This window comes from Kwoniella shandongensis, chromosome 5 (assembly GCF_008629635.2).
Source record: "Kwoniella shandongensis chromosome 5, complete sequence".
NCBI lineage: Eukaryota > Fungi > Basidiomycota > Tremellomycetes > Tremellales > Cryptococcaceae > Kwoniella > Kwoniella shandongensis.
In genome coordinates this window covers 1761175-1777501 of record NC_089291.1, presented here as the reverse complement: position 1 = coordinate 1777501, position 16327 = coordinate 1761175, and the positions used below count along the sequence as shown (strand labels likewise).

The window sequence follows — 16327 nt, the reverse complement described above, 5'->3', positions numbered from 1 at the left end:
AACCCCTAACCCCTAAACCCCCTAACCCCCTAACCCCCTAACCCCCTAACCCCTAACCCCTAACCCCCTAACCCCCTAACCCCCTAACCCCTAACCCCTAACCCCTAACCCCCTAACCCCTAACCCCTAACCCCTAACCCCTAACCCCTAACCCCTAACCCCTAACCCCTAACCCCTAACCCACCTAACCCCTAACCCCGAGACCGCCCGTCGGATATACAAGTACGCCAAAGATGTCGTTGTGAAGAATGACCTGCGCAGTGCAGACGAAATTGAACAGATAGGCGATGTCCGAGATGCCTGGACTTATTCTCAAGCAGCCGTCGATCTGTTCGATGTCTATCTCGCCAGGTTCGCCTCAGACCTCGAGAGGCCATGGCGAGACGCCGAGGACTCAAAATGGAACGATCCCTACCCGGATGCAATGCATCCCAGACAGAGACTCGTCCAAAGCGAAAGCGATCTGAGCAATCTCATGGCGCAGAAACGACCAACCGACCTGCCTGGGTTGCAGGATTACCAAACGTTCATCGCTTCCAAGCTGAGACGATTAATCAAGAAGGCAATAGTGTATGACGATCGCTTGTCCAAACTATAGAGGGGCCGTACTAGCACGTACGATCAAGCTTATAATCTCTTAGAGAACAGGAAGACGTGTTGCAACCGCTCGCTGCACATGCCGGTGAATATCTGTGACACCGGATCATTCGCCACCACGTCGTTCTCGCTCCACGCGCAATGATTGTCGTTGAGATAATGATCATAGCGCAAAGCGAAGGCTGATGCACCGCATGGATGCTGTGAAACAGTAAACATCCCCGTGCGTGATATCGACCCCGTCAAACTGTAGCAAACTGATTATACTTATGCATGCTTTGAATGCTTATAGATAGTACATGTGAAGATGCCAACTACAACTCCTGGAGAGCAGCACGTTGTCACTTGCTTGACTGACAAGAGACAGTGAGTACGTGACCTGCCGGTTTGATCCCTCATCAACGACTCCCAATCCAACCGTCCGTCATCGGTTTAGTTGAAGATAAAGTAGTATGGCGCATAGAAGGGAAATCGCAATCATGATCGGGTTGCCGGGAATGTCACTCGCATGGTCCACCAGCGTCTTGTCCGACGTCGCGGACAACGGCACAGTCGACGTGACAGGCCCTTCACCCACCGGCACGATTTCCGGTTCCAACCGCTCCTCCGAGCTCTTGCCAAAATCCTCGCGATGGGAATCAATCCAGTCGAGTGTCGCTGAGACCAACTGCTCGTGATGCTCCTTCTGCCCTCTAATCACGGCTGGCGTGATGGCACTTTTCAACATAGACGAACCCGTCCAGTCGACCTGAGTAGTGGAGAGAATGCGAGTGGCCGGTGCACCTGCTATGCTGGTATGGAGGAGGCAGGTTCGGGTGCGAACTTTGAACCTGATTATGTCAGCGGAACTCATCACGCCACACTCACTTCTTCCCTGATGGCACGTCCAACGTCTGCGTCTCCGATTCCACCTCGTGAGAGTCCTCCGGGTCTGATGCGACGATGACTTCTGTGCCAATGCAGTCGGACTTTGCAGGACCTAGCGGGTTTGTCTGTGAACCGTATTAGCGTTGGCTTCGCTGGACCAGTGAATGAACGTACCATATGCATCACATAGGTCATGTTTCGCGTTTGTCCACCGGCTTCGCTTTGCCAGTCGCCTATAACGACGTCTGGAAGGAGTCAACTCGTGAAGTCGCGTCATCAACTCACCTGTGAGCTTCTTGACGTTGACATAGAAATGTTGAGCAAAGTCGTTGTTGTGATAGATGAGATTGTAGGCTTGTTCGAGGGGCAAGGGTATCTTCGCGTCGATGGCCACTTCTTTGAGATGATCTCCGGTACCCTCGGTGTGCTTCACGTCGGATGCGTCGGTATCTGGACTGAGTTCCGGAACCGCAGCGAGAGTAACAGTGGAGTTCCCTTCCTTCGCCTCGACCACCGGTATATCGTGCGCTTTGACAAACTCATCATACTTCTCCGGTGCTTGTATCCTCCACCACTCCACAATTTGATCAAACATCGCATCCCTGTCGGCCATGCTCCCGTACCCATGATGTACACGCTCTCCATTCACGAGCGCCTTGACGTAAACCGCATTCTGAATCCACTTTGCTGTCGTTCCCTTCTCCACGTCGACTACGTCTCGCAGTGGATGGATCCGCTCAGTAACGGCACCGAGGATGTTGGACCGGAAACATAGATGATACCGTGTGAGGTACAAACGGCCGTGAAGTAAGATGGAGGATTGCAGGTCGGCGGATTGAGTTTGTGTTACAGTTAGAAAGTCGGCGTCGTCTGCATCTACATTCAGTCGGTCGGCCTGCAATCGCTCCCCGAAATGCTTCTCGAAATCTTCCTGCCGTTTAGTTGATACGCCTTTGATATTGAACGAAGATGCAGTCGACGTGGAGGCATCGGAGGAGGCTCGATGTCGCGTGATGGAGTCGGGGGATAGCGTCTGTTGGGCTAAGTCAGAGTCGTCAGCATCACTCGGTCTGAATTGACAACTTACATGCAAGGCTGGTCGTGCTCGTCATCGGTCCTTCGGCCATATTGGATGCATCTTGGAGGAGGGTTAGTGAAAGACAATGTAGAATGGTAAATAATGAGCGTGACACGAACGAGAAGCAGAAGTGGAAATGCAAAGACGTCATCGCATATTACGTTTTGGGTTGTCTTGGTGATACCGTTATATCGCGACGTCATTCAACGCGTATGGTGACAATAGTTTGAGTGAAGGCGCATTGTTCAATCTTTTGCTAACCATCAGTCCCCATCCAACGACACACTATGCATGCTATGCTACAACCAAGTCGATCACACAATATCACTACTGGGAACACGGTTAAACATCGTCCTGATTCGCCCAGGTGAGCCCCTGTTCGACCGAGCAAAGAACGGTACCAGTCTCAGGGGCTCTTTCTCCTCGACCCATTGCTTTGCCTTCAACCCTGGCCTACCCACAACTCGCATCGATCCTATCTCAGTTCTGGCGCTTTCTTGCAGGCCATAAACGGGCGTGCTGGAGACCAAAGCAATCATCGGAATACCCTTGATCTCCACCGGCACTGCCTTAAAGGTCGTTGTCTCAGGCAACCCAATGTTTGCAAAATGCGGATATCGTTCTTCCAGCGACGCGTTGTCGTACGTTTCGGCGGTAAAGACAACGGGACCGCGCGCGACCGCGAGAGTATCTTGATGCGTCGCTGGATGAGGAGACAGTAAACGAACGGGCATGTCAAACGACACGGACAATTCGCTGTTGGCAGGGACGGAGAGACGAGCGAATCCTCGGGTGTCTGTTCGGAGGGATGAGACGGAATCGTCATACGCAATGGCGAAGTGCACTGCGTAATCGGGGTGTGGGACTGTGACCCTCCACTGCCAGTCGGACGGGGCGGTGAGTTGAAGACTTGTTCGACCGTTCCAAGGCATCTCGCTGACCATCCTGGCCGTAGCCTTACCCCCATTTGGAAGCGTTATCTGCCTCGTGCCCGACATGTACAGGTACACATTGAGCTCGATCACCTTGCCGCTCGCCTTTGCCGACCACATGTATCCTCCAAGCAAACCCATCGTCCGGGTCAGATTTGGAGGGCAGCAACAGACGTCGAACCAGTCGTGTCGCTCTGCAATTTCGTCGCCGCACGTCGCCAGCTGGTTGCCGTAGTAGAACTGACTCCCATCGAGACTGGCTCCACCAAGCACGTTGTTCAAGAGGCACAGCTCCATTACGTTGCGGACCTTGGCGTTGAGCTCATGACTGAGAAGACGCTCGCTGACCATCATTAGAGCGATACTAGCACAGGTCTCCGCGTAGCATCCACCTTCGTCGGTTCCATTCGGGAGGAAGTGGGGGATTTCTGAGAATCCTTCGATGTCGGGGACACTCCCTGCGCCGCCCGTGGGATACATCTTGTTGTCAACACAGTCCGTCCACAGCCGTTTCGCGTCTTCCAGGAGTTGTCCATCGAGATCGGCGGCGGCAGTCACGAGGTAGAGAGCTCGAACCGAGTGACCGAGGATTGAATCTTGCTTGTGTAACGGCGCATGCCATTGGTGGTATCGGCCATCCTCGAGGGACTCCATCGCAGCGTGATAAAAGGTATCTTTGCGTTGCTCGGCCTCCCATACGAAGAAGGGTCGGTTTCCGAGATCCGGCTCTTTTCTCCCCCGCGCCGAGACGAGGTACTTGCCGAATGTATAGTGTCTTGGGTCTTTCGTCTCGCTGTACAAGCGCAACACTGCCAGTTCGAGCTCTGGATGGCCAGGATATCCATGTCGTTGGTCCTTCGCCGGTCCAAATGTCTTCATCAAGAGGTCGATGTACTGTAGAAGGTCATAAGCTTTCGTGCGGACGTAATGTTCCCTTCGCGCTCACCTTCAACATGATATTGAGGAACTTGCGGCTTCCGGTGTATCGGTGATGAGCTAGAGCCGCCTCGAGGAGATGACCGCAGTTGTCTAGACACCTCATCAGCGAGAGTACAATAGACGTACACACCACTCACACATCTCGTGCATGTCCCTCAAGTTTTTCAGCTTGCCCGCCTTGTCAACCACCGTAAAGTATATGTTCAGATATCCATCTGGCTGCTGAGCCTTCCCCATCATGTCGATCAGCTCGTCGATGGCCGAGATGAACTCGGGGGCGTGTGATGAGCGTTTCCCATCAGGCGAACTCAAGAAATAGCATGCTGCTTCGATCCTGCCGCGAGACTTCAGCTTGAACTTGAAAGGCAATCGATGTTGACGTACCATTTGCCGACATCAGAGTCCCAAAATAGGGTCGGTGGAGTAATCATCTACATGACATGTCAGTACGCCTTATCCGTCCCGGGTGGGGTCAAACGCACCCCGCATTTCCCTCCGTAAACCCTGTTGATCTCGTACTTTGGATGCCAACCTAGCTTGAACGCATTGTAACTACCCTGCTTCCGTAGCTGGTCCAGTTGTGTCTTGAGAACGCGTTCCGAGTAGAGAGCTCTGATCTTGCCGTAGAAGGAGTCGACGTCGATCACTGTGCATCCGTTGTATGTCAACCTTCGAAGCACCAGTACAGTCCACGGCCAATTAGCTCACCCGTTTGGCTGAAGGTTTCCTGGGGATGCGGCCGCTCATACGGCCTCGATATGTTCTGATCGATCTGCTCCACAAGAGTAGTCGGTGTGACAGAGCTCGGGGAGGACAAAAGATTACCCATCGTTGGCGCTCGCTTGCTCGACTGACGACGGGTGCATTACTCGGGAGGGTGGACCTCTCATCACAAACTTATGACATCTGCTTAGCAATTCCACTTGGCGACGGAATTGAAACATGAGTGATGCTGATACGGATTTCCTATACCCGAGCTGCTTGCACACGTCCGACCAGTCATCGTCTCCAGCTCCTGAGCGGTTCGGACTAGCTTCATTCAGGAATTCCTGCCGCCTATCGGACACCCAGAGGTTGACGAATCAACAAAAGGCGGCTTTGCCGTCAGCGATAGCAAGTCACATGAGATAACGGGCCGACTGCAGGCACCGCATGCAACCACGCTAAGATTCGTATCTCCGAGGGTGGTATTCATTACCTTCATTCCCTGGAAACCGGTGTTCAATCAAGATCCCTTGCCCCGCCTTTAAGACAAGACGGAGAGGCCCATGGGGACTCAATCTCGTACATGCATAATCTAGGACTTCCGAGCACCCAATCAAGGCTAAGTCGTGCTTTTGGCGCTTGAGACCGCGTGGGTCGCGCTGGTGATACGTGACTGTTCAGACGGACCAGGCCTCTCTATTGTCTCGATGCTCCAATGTGCGGGTCCATGTCTGCCCCCGTATGTCTCTCCAGCACTACCACACTAAGCCCAACCCGAGACGCTGGCGTAACTTCGCACCCACTCTACGTCGTTCTGCAGCAGCTCCGGAAGGCCCACTCATTATCGATTTGTTCTCTATAGCTCGTCTGCTCAGGAAAGGCATGGTCTACTGAATCAGCTCAGAAGTTTAAGCCCTCGACTCACCTCTCGCAGCGTTCCATACGCGATGAAACACATTGATATCGCTGATTTGCTAGGTGCAAAGGCAGATCGAATTACGTCGGACAGATCGTCCCGCATACCTGGTTTCATTAGCGTGACACGTTCGCGGTAAACTCACCATATAATTGAGCTACGTTCACCCGACCTTCCACATCCTTTCTGAGACTCAATGCCCCGTTGGGACTCCTCGAAGCTAGACCTTTGGATTCTAATGTTTGGATGATAGTTTGCACCGAATCCGTATTGTGTGTACCGAAGATCACACTGAGCGGCAATGATTTGCCTGACACGAGCTGGGTCTTCAGGGTCTCCAGTACAGTCTCCACGCTGCCATTGTACGATGCATCGGTGAGGGGTTTGCTGCGAGTACACCGTTAGCAGCCGCGACATGCGAAGACACCGCACTCACGAAGCCCATACCGCCCCATTACCAGGCAGTCCCTTCGCCTCACCCGCCGCCTTCTCCTTCGTGATATAACCTCCTCGGACCACCTTGAGCCCCAGAGCATACCCGTTCTCTTCGGCGTGCTCGATCGCGGCCTTGAGGAAGGCAGGTTGTCGCATCAGATACGATTGGTATGTTCCACTGCTGGGGTTAGCTCGGCCTTAAAGTCCTGGAACAAACAAGCTCACTAAACGACAGGTCGGTTCGATCGAACCGAGCTGTTCCTAGTGGTGGTTGGCCGATTATACTTCATGCTGAGTAGGAGAGTATAACTGTCGATGGCAGGGTTGAGCCATGTCTCCTCGGCGTCCAAGATAAGCTTGACACTACATTGTCAGCTTAATGGCATCGTTTGCAACTTACCCATTGCGTTTTGCTCGCTGCGCTAGCGAGTCCAGCCTTTCCCATAACAACTGTAGCTTCTCCAAATCGCCGGTGTTTAGTAGGGACAACACGGAGTCGGGTATCGATACACGCGTCGCCGACGAAGAGATAATCTGCCCATCTCCCTCGTACGCGAACCCAGGATCTTGCACCTCCTGTCCGATACGACTTGCAGCCGTCGCTCGTGTTTGGTGCAAAGCGCTTGATGCCCGTTTTAGGATGTTACCGTCGATCAAGCCGCTCTTTCCGACAGTCAGTAGCGGATCTCTAGCAGTTGACCTCCACTCACGACTTTCACAGCGAACGCTGAGCTGCCTGGTGCCCATCCCTCCGCCTGCATTCGCTGTTCAAAGTCTCCTTGAACATCCAACGCCCTCTCGATCTCCTGATACCGTCTCGTCTCGATATCGAGCTCTCCCTCGAGTGTGATAGCATCCGCTTCTGCGGAGTAATTGAGAGCGGAGCCAGTATTATCCCGTCTCAACGCTTCCATGGCAGGGAGACATTCCTCTGCAGTCTCTCCGGGAATGAACTGTGCGAAAAATGTCGATCGAACGAAAGTTTCAGTAACAGTCGGGACGAGGGGTATCCGCGTCTTGAGCAAAAAGTCCAAGAGTCCATAGGAGTAGTCTACCACGCTGGGCAGCCCGAGCATTGTCCACACGAAATAGGATCGCAGCAGCTTCAACGTAGACTCTCGTGATCGTTCGGAGGATGAGTGAGCCTTCTCATCGAGTATCGGTCCATCGATGGTCCTCAATGCTACACCGGCAAGCGAGACCGATGCAACTGCATATCCCGTCCACCGATAGCTTCGGCTACTTCTGCCAGCTACCCGGCTACCAATCTGTGTCTGTGTGAAGGCTTTACCAACGTGATGAAGTCGAAACATGCTGAACGAATGCTGAGTGGTGAGAGAAGTGAGTGGACGGATTGCATAGTACGCCTGTGTGAAAATCCAAGCCAGCTATATCCTTATCGCTGACGACTGCGAGATCTAAAGGTGACGGAATGCCTAGATGTCGTCGGAGAAGGCCTAAATCCGGAAACCCGGGGCAAGCGCTTGTCGGGTCAAAGATTGGCGCTGTTCGGCTTCCAGCCGGTCTGACCGCGATACTTATTGGTAAAGATCAAGGATTTGCATATGCATCGAGACTCATAACCACCGTCTCAAGCTTGTATCGGACAAATCACCAAATCCGCCATGTTCTCGCTGTTTTCCAGGTCGAGTCGATCCGACCCCGCCAGCGTCGATGCACGTTTCCAGGCCATCTACACCAAAGAATGGGCCTGGCGTCAAGCACAACATCTCGAATCAGATGAGGACGAGGTCGGTATCCCAAGTTACTTACCCCGGGTCGACGACAAGACCCAACAAGAGCGTCTTGCATACTGGAGAGATGTGATCAAGCAGCTGGACAACATCGATCCGAAGACGCTCTCCGCGAAAGAGCAGGTCAACTACGGAGTCTACCGCGAACAAATCGAGGTATTTGTCGCGCAACAAGAGTTCAAAGATTATGAAAAGCCTTTGAACGCCGATACCGCTTTCTGGTCGAACCAAGCATCTATCGCACGTCAAACCTTTTCGAAGCACGACGATTACACCAACTATATCGCACAACTTAAGGACGTACCTCGTTACTTCAGCGAGCAAATGGACAACATGCGATCAGGCTTAAAACGGGGCTTCACACCACCTCGAATCACCTTGATAGGACGAGATAGCTCCATCGTGTCGGTTGTGGAGGCAAAGACGCCCGAGGACACCATCTACTACGAACCGTTCAAATCCATCCTCGGCAGTATTCCCGCCCAAGAACAAGCCAACCTCCGATCAAAGGGTCTCGAAGTCATCCGCGAGTCTGTCCTGCCGACGTATCAAAAGCTCCTCACGTTCTTCCGTGACGAGTACTTCCCCAACACTCGCGAGAAGCTTGACGCCGAAAGCCTTCCCAACGGCAGGGCGTACTACCTCGCCAAGATCCGAGAATTCACCACAGAGCCCCTCAAGGCGGAGACCATTCACAAGATCGGTGTGGACGAGATCGCTCGTATCCGTGCGGAGATGGCCGATACGATCAAGGAATCCGGTTTCAAAGGCGACTTCAACAGCTTTCTCGACTTTCTCCGAACCGATCCACAATTCTACGCCAAAACCCCCGAGCAACTGCTCAAAGAAGCCGCATGGATCGCGAAGGAGTTCGACGGCGTGTCCGACAAGTACTTTGGCCACCTGCCTCGACGACGATTTGCGATCAAACCTGTTCCTGATGACGAAGCTCCCTTCTACACTTCTGGTCGTGGTGGCCCTGGGGTGTACCTAGTCAACACGTACGATCTGCCCTCACGAGCTCTCTACTCTTTACCCGCTCTCACTCTCCACGAAGCCGCCCCTGGTCATGCTTTCCAGATGCCATTGGTCCTCGAACAGAAAGACAATCCTCCCTTCCGTAATGCATACATCTCAGCGTACGGAGAAGGCTGGGCGTTGTACTGCGAGTACCTTGGCAAGGAGATGGGGATGTACCACACGCCATACGACACTTTCGGCATGTTGAGCTACCAAGCATGGCGAGCTGCACGACTGGTGGTGGACACGGGAATCCACTCACTAGGATGGACACGTGAGCAGGCGCAAAAGTACCTGCACGACAACACCGCATTGTCGGCCCACGAGATCGAGACAGAGGTGGACCGATACATCGCCTGGCCAGGACAGTCCCTTTCGTACTACCTCGGAGAACTGGCGATCCTGAAGTGTAGGAAGAAGGCAGAGGAGGCTCTCGGGGATAAGTTCAACATCCGGGCCTTCCACGATGCTGTGCTGCAGACCGGATCCGTACCTTTGCCCTTGCTCGAAAAACACATCGACGAGTTCATTAATAATGGAGGAAAAGGTCCGTACCCAAATGAAGAGCACTAGGGGTCGCTTTGTCCATGGCGGTACGTGTAGGATCATGTATAGTACATTATGCATAAGAAGTCCAGAAGTGTAATTTACAAACGGAGATCAAAAGTCTGTTGCAAACCTAATGTGGACATGCCGTACATCCCATCTCTCAATCCCCACTCTTGAAGCATCCCGACGACTTCGTCTGAAGCCCACACCTCGCCCGTGTTGCCGACACCCATGTTCACCTGCGATGTTGAAGCGTCTTCTGCAGTCGAAGGAGAGAACGGCAGCCACTCGCCGCGGAGAAACCGGATGATCTCGTACGCCCTTCGAGCTTCCATCCATGTGAATGCTAAGGGATATCAGTCATGCTCATAAGCCCAAAGACATACCGATGGTGTCCATGAAGTGTACCTGTTATCAAGGTCTCAGCTTGGATCTCGTGTGTGTCAAATCACTCACACATTCGTCCAAACTCTTCAAGTTATGGTTGTAGCTATCAGACCACGTTGTATTTGAGACAAGTACCAAAAGGCGAATAGTTGCATTGGCAAAGATCACCGGGACTACACGTTAGCCTTGCCTTATGATCGATGTTGCTCACTTATGCTAGCCACGCCATTGCGCAGCCCGTGGGTAGCGTCAAATACGGTGAGAAGCTCTGAGATCGCATCTGCAGCTTGTTCACACCGTTGGGCAGCCGGAGGTGTGATATCCAACGATGCTCTGAAGTATGGTCGTAGGAGGTAGATGACTGTTAGGTGGTACAGCATGTGCATCACCAAGAGATGTGGAACCGGATAGGACTGAGGCTGCGAGAACGGCTGATCGCGGTACCACGTCTCGAGCTCGTTAAGCAATCTTGCAACTCGTTGATCTCGGTTGACATCGTCGCTCTCGGTTGATCTTGCGAGAGAAAAGTCAGTGCTGAGACCGCTTCACGATCGGCCATTACTTACAGCGCAATGTCGACGACCTGCCGCAGGATACATGCAAGCCGTGCAGACCAATGAAACGCCGTTGAACGCATAGACTTTAGACCATTTGCTCGATTCCCTGGCGTTATCGAATGCCATGTCTCCTCGTCGCACGATGGACTGATCGAAGGAAGGGGGATGTCCGAATGATTGCTCATCATGCAGGGTCGACCAGCGCAGATACCGCGAAGCTTTCATGTCAGCCGAGTTGCAAATGTGTTCAACCTACCAAGTCTTGCTGGAACAGCGTCCAGTATCCAGCGCTACGAGCAGCCCGATCGTCCGAAGTGATTTGGCCGGCATCTACCAGATGATCGCACTACAGTTTCGATGAGTCCACGTTGCTTTTCTCCGTTTGACAACAAACCTTTAAGTTGACTCCGAGCTACTCACGTCAGCGACAATCCCCTGCATGCAGACTTACCCCTTGTACGCAGGCGAAAGCCATACCAAAGTGGATGTAGCCGATGTTGTGAGCGGACTTGTCCGTCCGGAGATTCAAGCAGCTGCAGCCACGTTAAGAACTCACTTGATGAGCGTCGGTGACTGACTCACGCTGCGTACAATGCCAATGCCCGAGGTGTGCTGAGATCGGGGTCTTCAGTTTCGTTGATGACCATGCTCGCGCAGTGCTGCAGCAACATCGATCCCATATTCGTGGCGAGGTCGGGCCAGACATCCCGATTGAAATGCAAGCCCAGATGCAATGCGCAGTTGTGAAGCAGTGGCGAATACGATGACGTTCGACGGGTGGGCGACTTGCTCGACATGACCGTGCTCACCAGGTTGCAGGCCTCCAAGTCGCGAAGAAAGGCAGGCATATCCACCGCCATGCACCAGTGGGCGTAGTATGCGCCGAACAGACTCAGCGCGGCGTCGTGAACTTTTTTGGTGATATTCAAACCAGGAGGCAGGTGTTGAGCCCAATGAACCCATTCTCCAGGCCGCAAATCCACGTTATGGTTTTGTGGTACAATGTTTCCTTGACTAGCATCTGGTGCGTACGACCAAAAAGAAGTGGGTCCATACTGCATGTGAGAGCTAGTACCAGCCCGCTGTGAGGAATGAGCTTCAACGCTTTCGCTCCCGAGCTTACCTTGAGCCGGTCGTTTGACGAAACGGCTGGATGTATTGAGCCGGGCTCAGTAGTAGTGTAGGGAGACGTACTCGCGTCGGATTTCGCAGAATCGGCTGTCGGCGTGATATGAAAGCCAGCAAAGAGATCATCTGAATGACTGGTGGTGTCTGGTAGTATGTTCTGCTGGTCCTCACCTCCACTCAACGTCGGGGCGTAAGGAGGTGATATTGATGCGAGGGCAATGACGGGATCAAGCGTGGAGGTGTTGCTCGATGGCTCAGGTGATATCACCGGTACGGTGACATTGGGCGTGGATTGTGCAGCGCGCAGCAAGCTCATCAAGTTGTCCAGTTTCTCACGTAGACTTCCACTATCGCCACGTTTCCTGTCGCTGCTATATCAGCTGTTGGTTGAGCAGCGAGACACATGACGACTGACTTTCTCCCGTCTTCTTTCTCGTGTGTGCAATCCAAGCCTTTATTGGAACATGGTCCACAAGTCGGTAAAGCACCATCGCATCGGGTTTTCCTAGTGTCGTCAGCACCATGACTAGGCGAAGATACCGTGCATCACCTCGCAGCTCACTTTATCCTGCACGAATCACATGCCTTGGTGATGTGGTCGACTCTACGTCGTCTCTTCCTCCCGACGACAGCGTCATGATTGTCGTCCTGGGCGGACATGGAGTTGCGGCGATCATCTTCCGTAGAATCCATGGGTGTAGCTGGATACCAAGGAATTGTAAACACGTAACAGAGTGGTGAACATGACTGGGTCGCGTATGAAATGAATATGGAATTTATAAACCCGGTTGTCTTGCCTAGAAGGTCTTCCTTCGCACCCAAATCCCCTATCACACTCGCGACCACGTTGACCCGCTGTCCCGGTGTATTAATAACGCGCAAAGGGTTCCTCGACCGGTCAAATGAGTCATCCCATCACCTAGATCTAAATTGAGTTCAGGTAAATTAAAGCACCACGAGGTGCGACCGCCTACTGATAAGCATCGTGCACGTACAGCTGTCTGCGGGAATTCCGTTTTCACTAGCTCACTCCTTTCTCCACTTCCCGTGCGGATGTTGTTGCGGAGGACCTTTTCTCGAAGGCGCCTCCTTGTGCCTGACTAACCGGCAAATTACAAGACAAATGCTCCGTTCGGGTTTCAAGGAAGTAGCGAATCCGACGGATGCAATGCGCTTATCTATTGACGAAATTGCATCGTGGCATTGAATGTGAACACCCTTATAAACGTGAATACAGATGCCGTCGTGCGTTTGTTCCTCTTGGATTCACCATCCTCACAATGAGCAACCCCGACCGCATCCATGCTGCGCCTCACATCGAGGATGAGAAGAACGTGTACGAGGCCGGCAAAGAGTCCTCGTATGACTATGCTCATGCCCACGTCTTGCCGGCCGACGAGCATGCTGGAGCGTTCCAGAACGCGATCACGTGAGTGCAGCAAATGGTTGAGACCGTGACCACCTGACTGACAGGAATCGTACCCATAGTCATCTCGAGCTGGGAACCAGCGAGGCAGAGCTGGAACGCTTGGAAGCATCACTCGACTCGATGTCTATGGAACGAGCCGTTGCCATCATTCAGAAGCTGGTGAAGATCCACAAGAACGATCAAAACTTTCCCGGTAACATTCTGCAGGACATGTACAGCTTCTTGGACAATCCAGACATTGCCGCGAACCCGGACAAGTACCCTGACATCGTTCGAACGATGAAACTCGAAGCAATCTTGTCGACCGAGAACTCGCCTTACGTCTCGGTCCGTGCCAATGTCGATCCCACCGACGATCCAACTATGCCGGTTGGAACGATTAGGATGTGGTTCATTGGCATCATCTTCTGTGCGGTCGGAGCGTTTGTCGACAATCTCTTCGCTTTCAGAAACCCGAGTATCTCGATCGGTGTCCAGGTGGCACAGCTGGTTGCCTGTGAGTACTAAGCATAAATCTGGTTTAGAGACATAAGCTGATATATGGCTTTGCCCCGAATGCTAGATCCATTGGGAACTTTTTTCGCTCGAGTGCTCCCAGACTGGCGATTCCGTTTCTTTGGCGGCGAACACAGTCTGAACCCCGGTCCATTCAACCGTAAAGAACACATGGTCATCACAATCATGTGCACGATCTCGTTCACCTCGCCTTACACGAACTACATCGTCCCCGTCCAAGCGATGCCTATGTATTTCAACCAGTCCTTCGCTTACAACCGAGGCTACCAGATCCTCCTCTCTTTGGCGGTCAACCTGTTCGGTTACGGTCTTGCCGGTCTCCTGCGACAGTTCCTCGTCTACCCTGCTATTTGTCTCTGGCCCGCCACCATGAATACTCTCGCCCTTATCAAGGCATTCCACGAGGGCACCAACGAGCCTGTCAGAGGTCCGTTCAACCGCATCTACCGAGCATCGAGAGAGAAGATCTTCCTCGTCGGCACCTTAGCGATGTTCTTCTACTACTTCTTCCCCGGTTATATCTTCACAGCCCTCTCATCTTTCTCCTGGATCACTTGGATCGCGCCCGACAATGTCAACCTCGATGCTATCAGCGGTATCTACGGTGGTTTAGGTTTCAACCCGTGGCCGACATTCGACTGGAACTTGTCTGGAGGCAGTGGATTGTACTTGCCGACCTTCGCTGTTGTCAATCAGACTATCGGTATCATCATCGCCGCCTTCATGTCCATGGGAATCTGGTACACCAACACCTGGAACACTGGATACCTCCCCATCCAATCCAACGGAACTTACGACAACACCGGTGCCCGATTCAAGGTCACCAAGATCCTCGACGCTGCTGGCCACTTCAATCAACAGCTGTACGAGGCATACAGCAAACCCTTCTACACGGCAGGATTCATCGTGTATAACATTTGGGCCTTTGCAGGATATACTTCAGCTCTTCTGTACATCGCCTTGTTCCATTACAAGGAAGTCGGTCAAGGCTTCAAGGGCGTATTCCGAAGCTTTTTCAAGAAGAACGAAGAAGAGGACGAATTCGCGCACGACATACATTATCGACTCATGCAAGTCTACAAAGAAGTCCCGGATTGGTGGTACCTTTTGCTTCTCGTCCTCCCTATCGCTTTCGGATGCGCTGCCGTCGCGGCATTCCCTACCGGTGCACCTGTGGCCGCTCTGTTCTACGGATTGATCATGCCTGTCATCTTCATTCTTCCCATCGGTATCATCCAAGCGGTCACCGGTATACCAGTCGCGCTCAACATTCTCGCCGACATCATCGGTGGAGTCATCAATGCTGGACGTCCCAACGGTCTCATGTACTTCAAGGTCTGGGCTTACCTTTCCTCCTGGCAAGCTCTGAGTTTCTTGAACGATATGAAGCTTGCGCATTACCTCAAGATCCCCCCCCGAATCACATTCAGCGCTCAAATTATCGCGACAGTGATCTTCTCGATCGTCACCTCTCTGCAATTCAACTTTGTCATGGGTCTCAAAGACGTCTGCACCCCAGATGCCTCGTTCCACTTTACTTGTCCATACCAAACGAGTTACTACACCGCGACAATCTTCTGGGGTGTCATCAGCCCCAAGAAACTCTTCGGACCAGGTCAACAGTACAACATGATGCTCCTCGGTTTCCCTCTTGGTATCGTCTTGACTCTCGGCTACTGGTTGGCTAGAAAGAAGTTCCCCCGGTCCGAAGTGATCCGACAATTCCACCCAGTCATGCTTGCGATGGGACCTGTGTACTCCGCTGCTCCTCCATACAACATTGCTTACTACATCGGTAACCTGTACATCAACTTGTTCTCCTTCCAGTATCTTCGAAAGCACTACCTCGCTTTCTGGGCCAAGGCAAGTTGTTTTCTCATCTCGGAAACGAATGACCACGCTGACCATACAACACACAGTGGAACTATGTCATTGGCGCTGCATTCTCATGCGGTATCGCCCTCTGTGCTTTGGTTATCTTCTTCGCCCTCGAGATCCCCAAAGACGGCGCGCTCTACATCGATTGGTGGGGGAACAACGTTGGCTCCTTGGGCTGCGAGGGGACAGGTGGTTGTGCAAGGCTTGCCGTTCCCGATGTAGGATACTTCGGACCTGCTCCGGGGACGTACGCCTAAGCAGGAGCAGTGGTGGCGGCGGGGTAGAAAGCGAATCGCGTTCAAGAGGGGATGCGACGGTTGAGTGGGGCAGACAGAGTACGATCGGAAGGATTGGAGATGGTTTCAGTTTAGATTCACTTGGAAAGGTTGCTAGTCAGGTTGTTTCGTTCTTGTTTGACGTACTATTGAAAGTTGGGATAGCTTCGTTGTAATGTTGATGAGAGCATGGTGTTCTGTGACGAATCTCGTTCGAAGTGCGCTTTCAGCATGGAATGCTAGTGCAGCACCTGAACATGAGCAATTGTGAAGAACACGTTGTGATAATTGTATGATACAGTGGTTATATATGCTACAGGTCATATCGAGCCCCCTCCGTCAGTCCTTCCCTTCCTCATTATCAC

General features: G+C 52.6%; 6 protein-coding genes across 6 annotated transcripts; 2 read left to right on the top strand and 4 right to left on the bottom strand.

Moving 5' to 3' along the window:
• Positions 1 to 1021: 1021 nt before the first annotated feature.
• Positions 1022 to 2591, bottom strand: CI109_103323 (uncharacterized protein; the record flags this gene model as incomplete). The annotated part of the gene is made up of 5 exons (XM_065967279.1): positions 1022 to 1388; positions 1465 to 1589; positions 1639 to 1697; positions 1750 to 2505; positions 2552 to 2591. The coding sequence occupies 5 exons, from the start codon at positions 2589 to 2591 to the stop codon at positions 1022 to 1024; spliced, it is 1347 nt and encodes a 448-aa protein (XP_065823351.1).
• Positions 2592 to 2856: 265 nt separating this feature from the next.
• On the bottom strand, positions 2857 to 5242 carry CI109_103322 (uncharacterized protein; the record flags this gene model as incomplete). Its single annotated transcript, XM_032008298.1, has 6 exons — positions 2857 to 4368; positions 4421 to 4503; positions 4551 to 4747; positions 4798 to 4844; positions 4896 to 5059; positions 5122 to 5242. The coding sequence occupies 6 exons, from the start codon at positions 5240 to 5242 to the stop codon at positions 2857 to 2859; spliced, it is 2124 nt and encodes a 707-aa protein (XP_031857400.1).
• Positions 5243 to 5881: 639 nt separating this feature from the next.
• Positions 5882 to 7545, bottom strand: CI109_103321 (uncharacterized protein; the record flags this gene model as incomplete). Its single annotated transcript, XM_065967278.1, has 6 exons — positions 5882 to 5922; positions 6180 to 6421; positions 6471 to 6647; positions 6695 to 6778; positions 6870 to 7132; positions 7180 to 7545. The coding sequence occupies 6 exons, from the start codon at positions 7543 to 7545 to the stop codon at positions 5882 to 5884; spliced, it is 1173 nt and encodes a 390-aa protein (XP_065823350.1).
• Positions 7546 to 7767: 222 nt separating this feature from the next.
• On the top strand, positions 7768 to 9816 carry CI109_103320 (uncharacterized protein; the record flags this gene model as incomplete). Its single annotated transcript, XM_032008300.2, has 2 exons — positions 7768 to 7810; positions 8066 to 9816. The coding sequence occupies 2 exons, from the start codon at positions 7768 to 7770 to the stop codon at positions 9814 to 9816; spliced, it is 1794 nt and encodes a 597-aa protein (XP_031857402.2).
• A 74-nt stretch (positions 9817 to 9890) lies between these two features.
• CI109_103319 (uncharacterized protein) lies at positions 9891 to 12557 on the bottom strand (the record flags this gene model as incomplete). The annotated part of the gene is made up of 9 exons (XM_065967277.1): positions 9891 to 10138; positions 10391 to 10692; positions 10746 to 10762; positions 10993 to 11082; positions 11188 to 11269; positions 11319 to 11791; positions 11860 to 12226; positions 12280 to 12369; positions 12427 to 12557. 9 exons carry the CDS (start codon positions 12555 to 12557, stop codon positions 9891 to 9893), a joined length of 1800 nt encoding a protein of 599 aa, XP_065823349.1.
• Positions 12558 to 13144: 587 nt separating this feature from the next.
• On the top strand, positions 13145 to 15944 carry CI109_103318 (OPT family small oligopeptide transporter; the record flags this gene model as incomplete). Its single annotated transcript, XM_065967276.1, has 4 exons — positions 13145 to 13293; positions 13353 to 13789; positions 13856 to 15672; positions 15729 to 15944. The coding sequence occupies 4 exons, from the start codon at positions 13145 to 13147 to the stop codon at positions 15942 to 15944; spliced, it is 2619 nt and encodes an 872-aa protein (XP_065823348.1).
• Between the last annotated feature and the right edge of the window lie 383 nt (positions 15945 to 16327).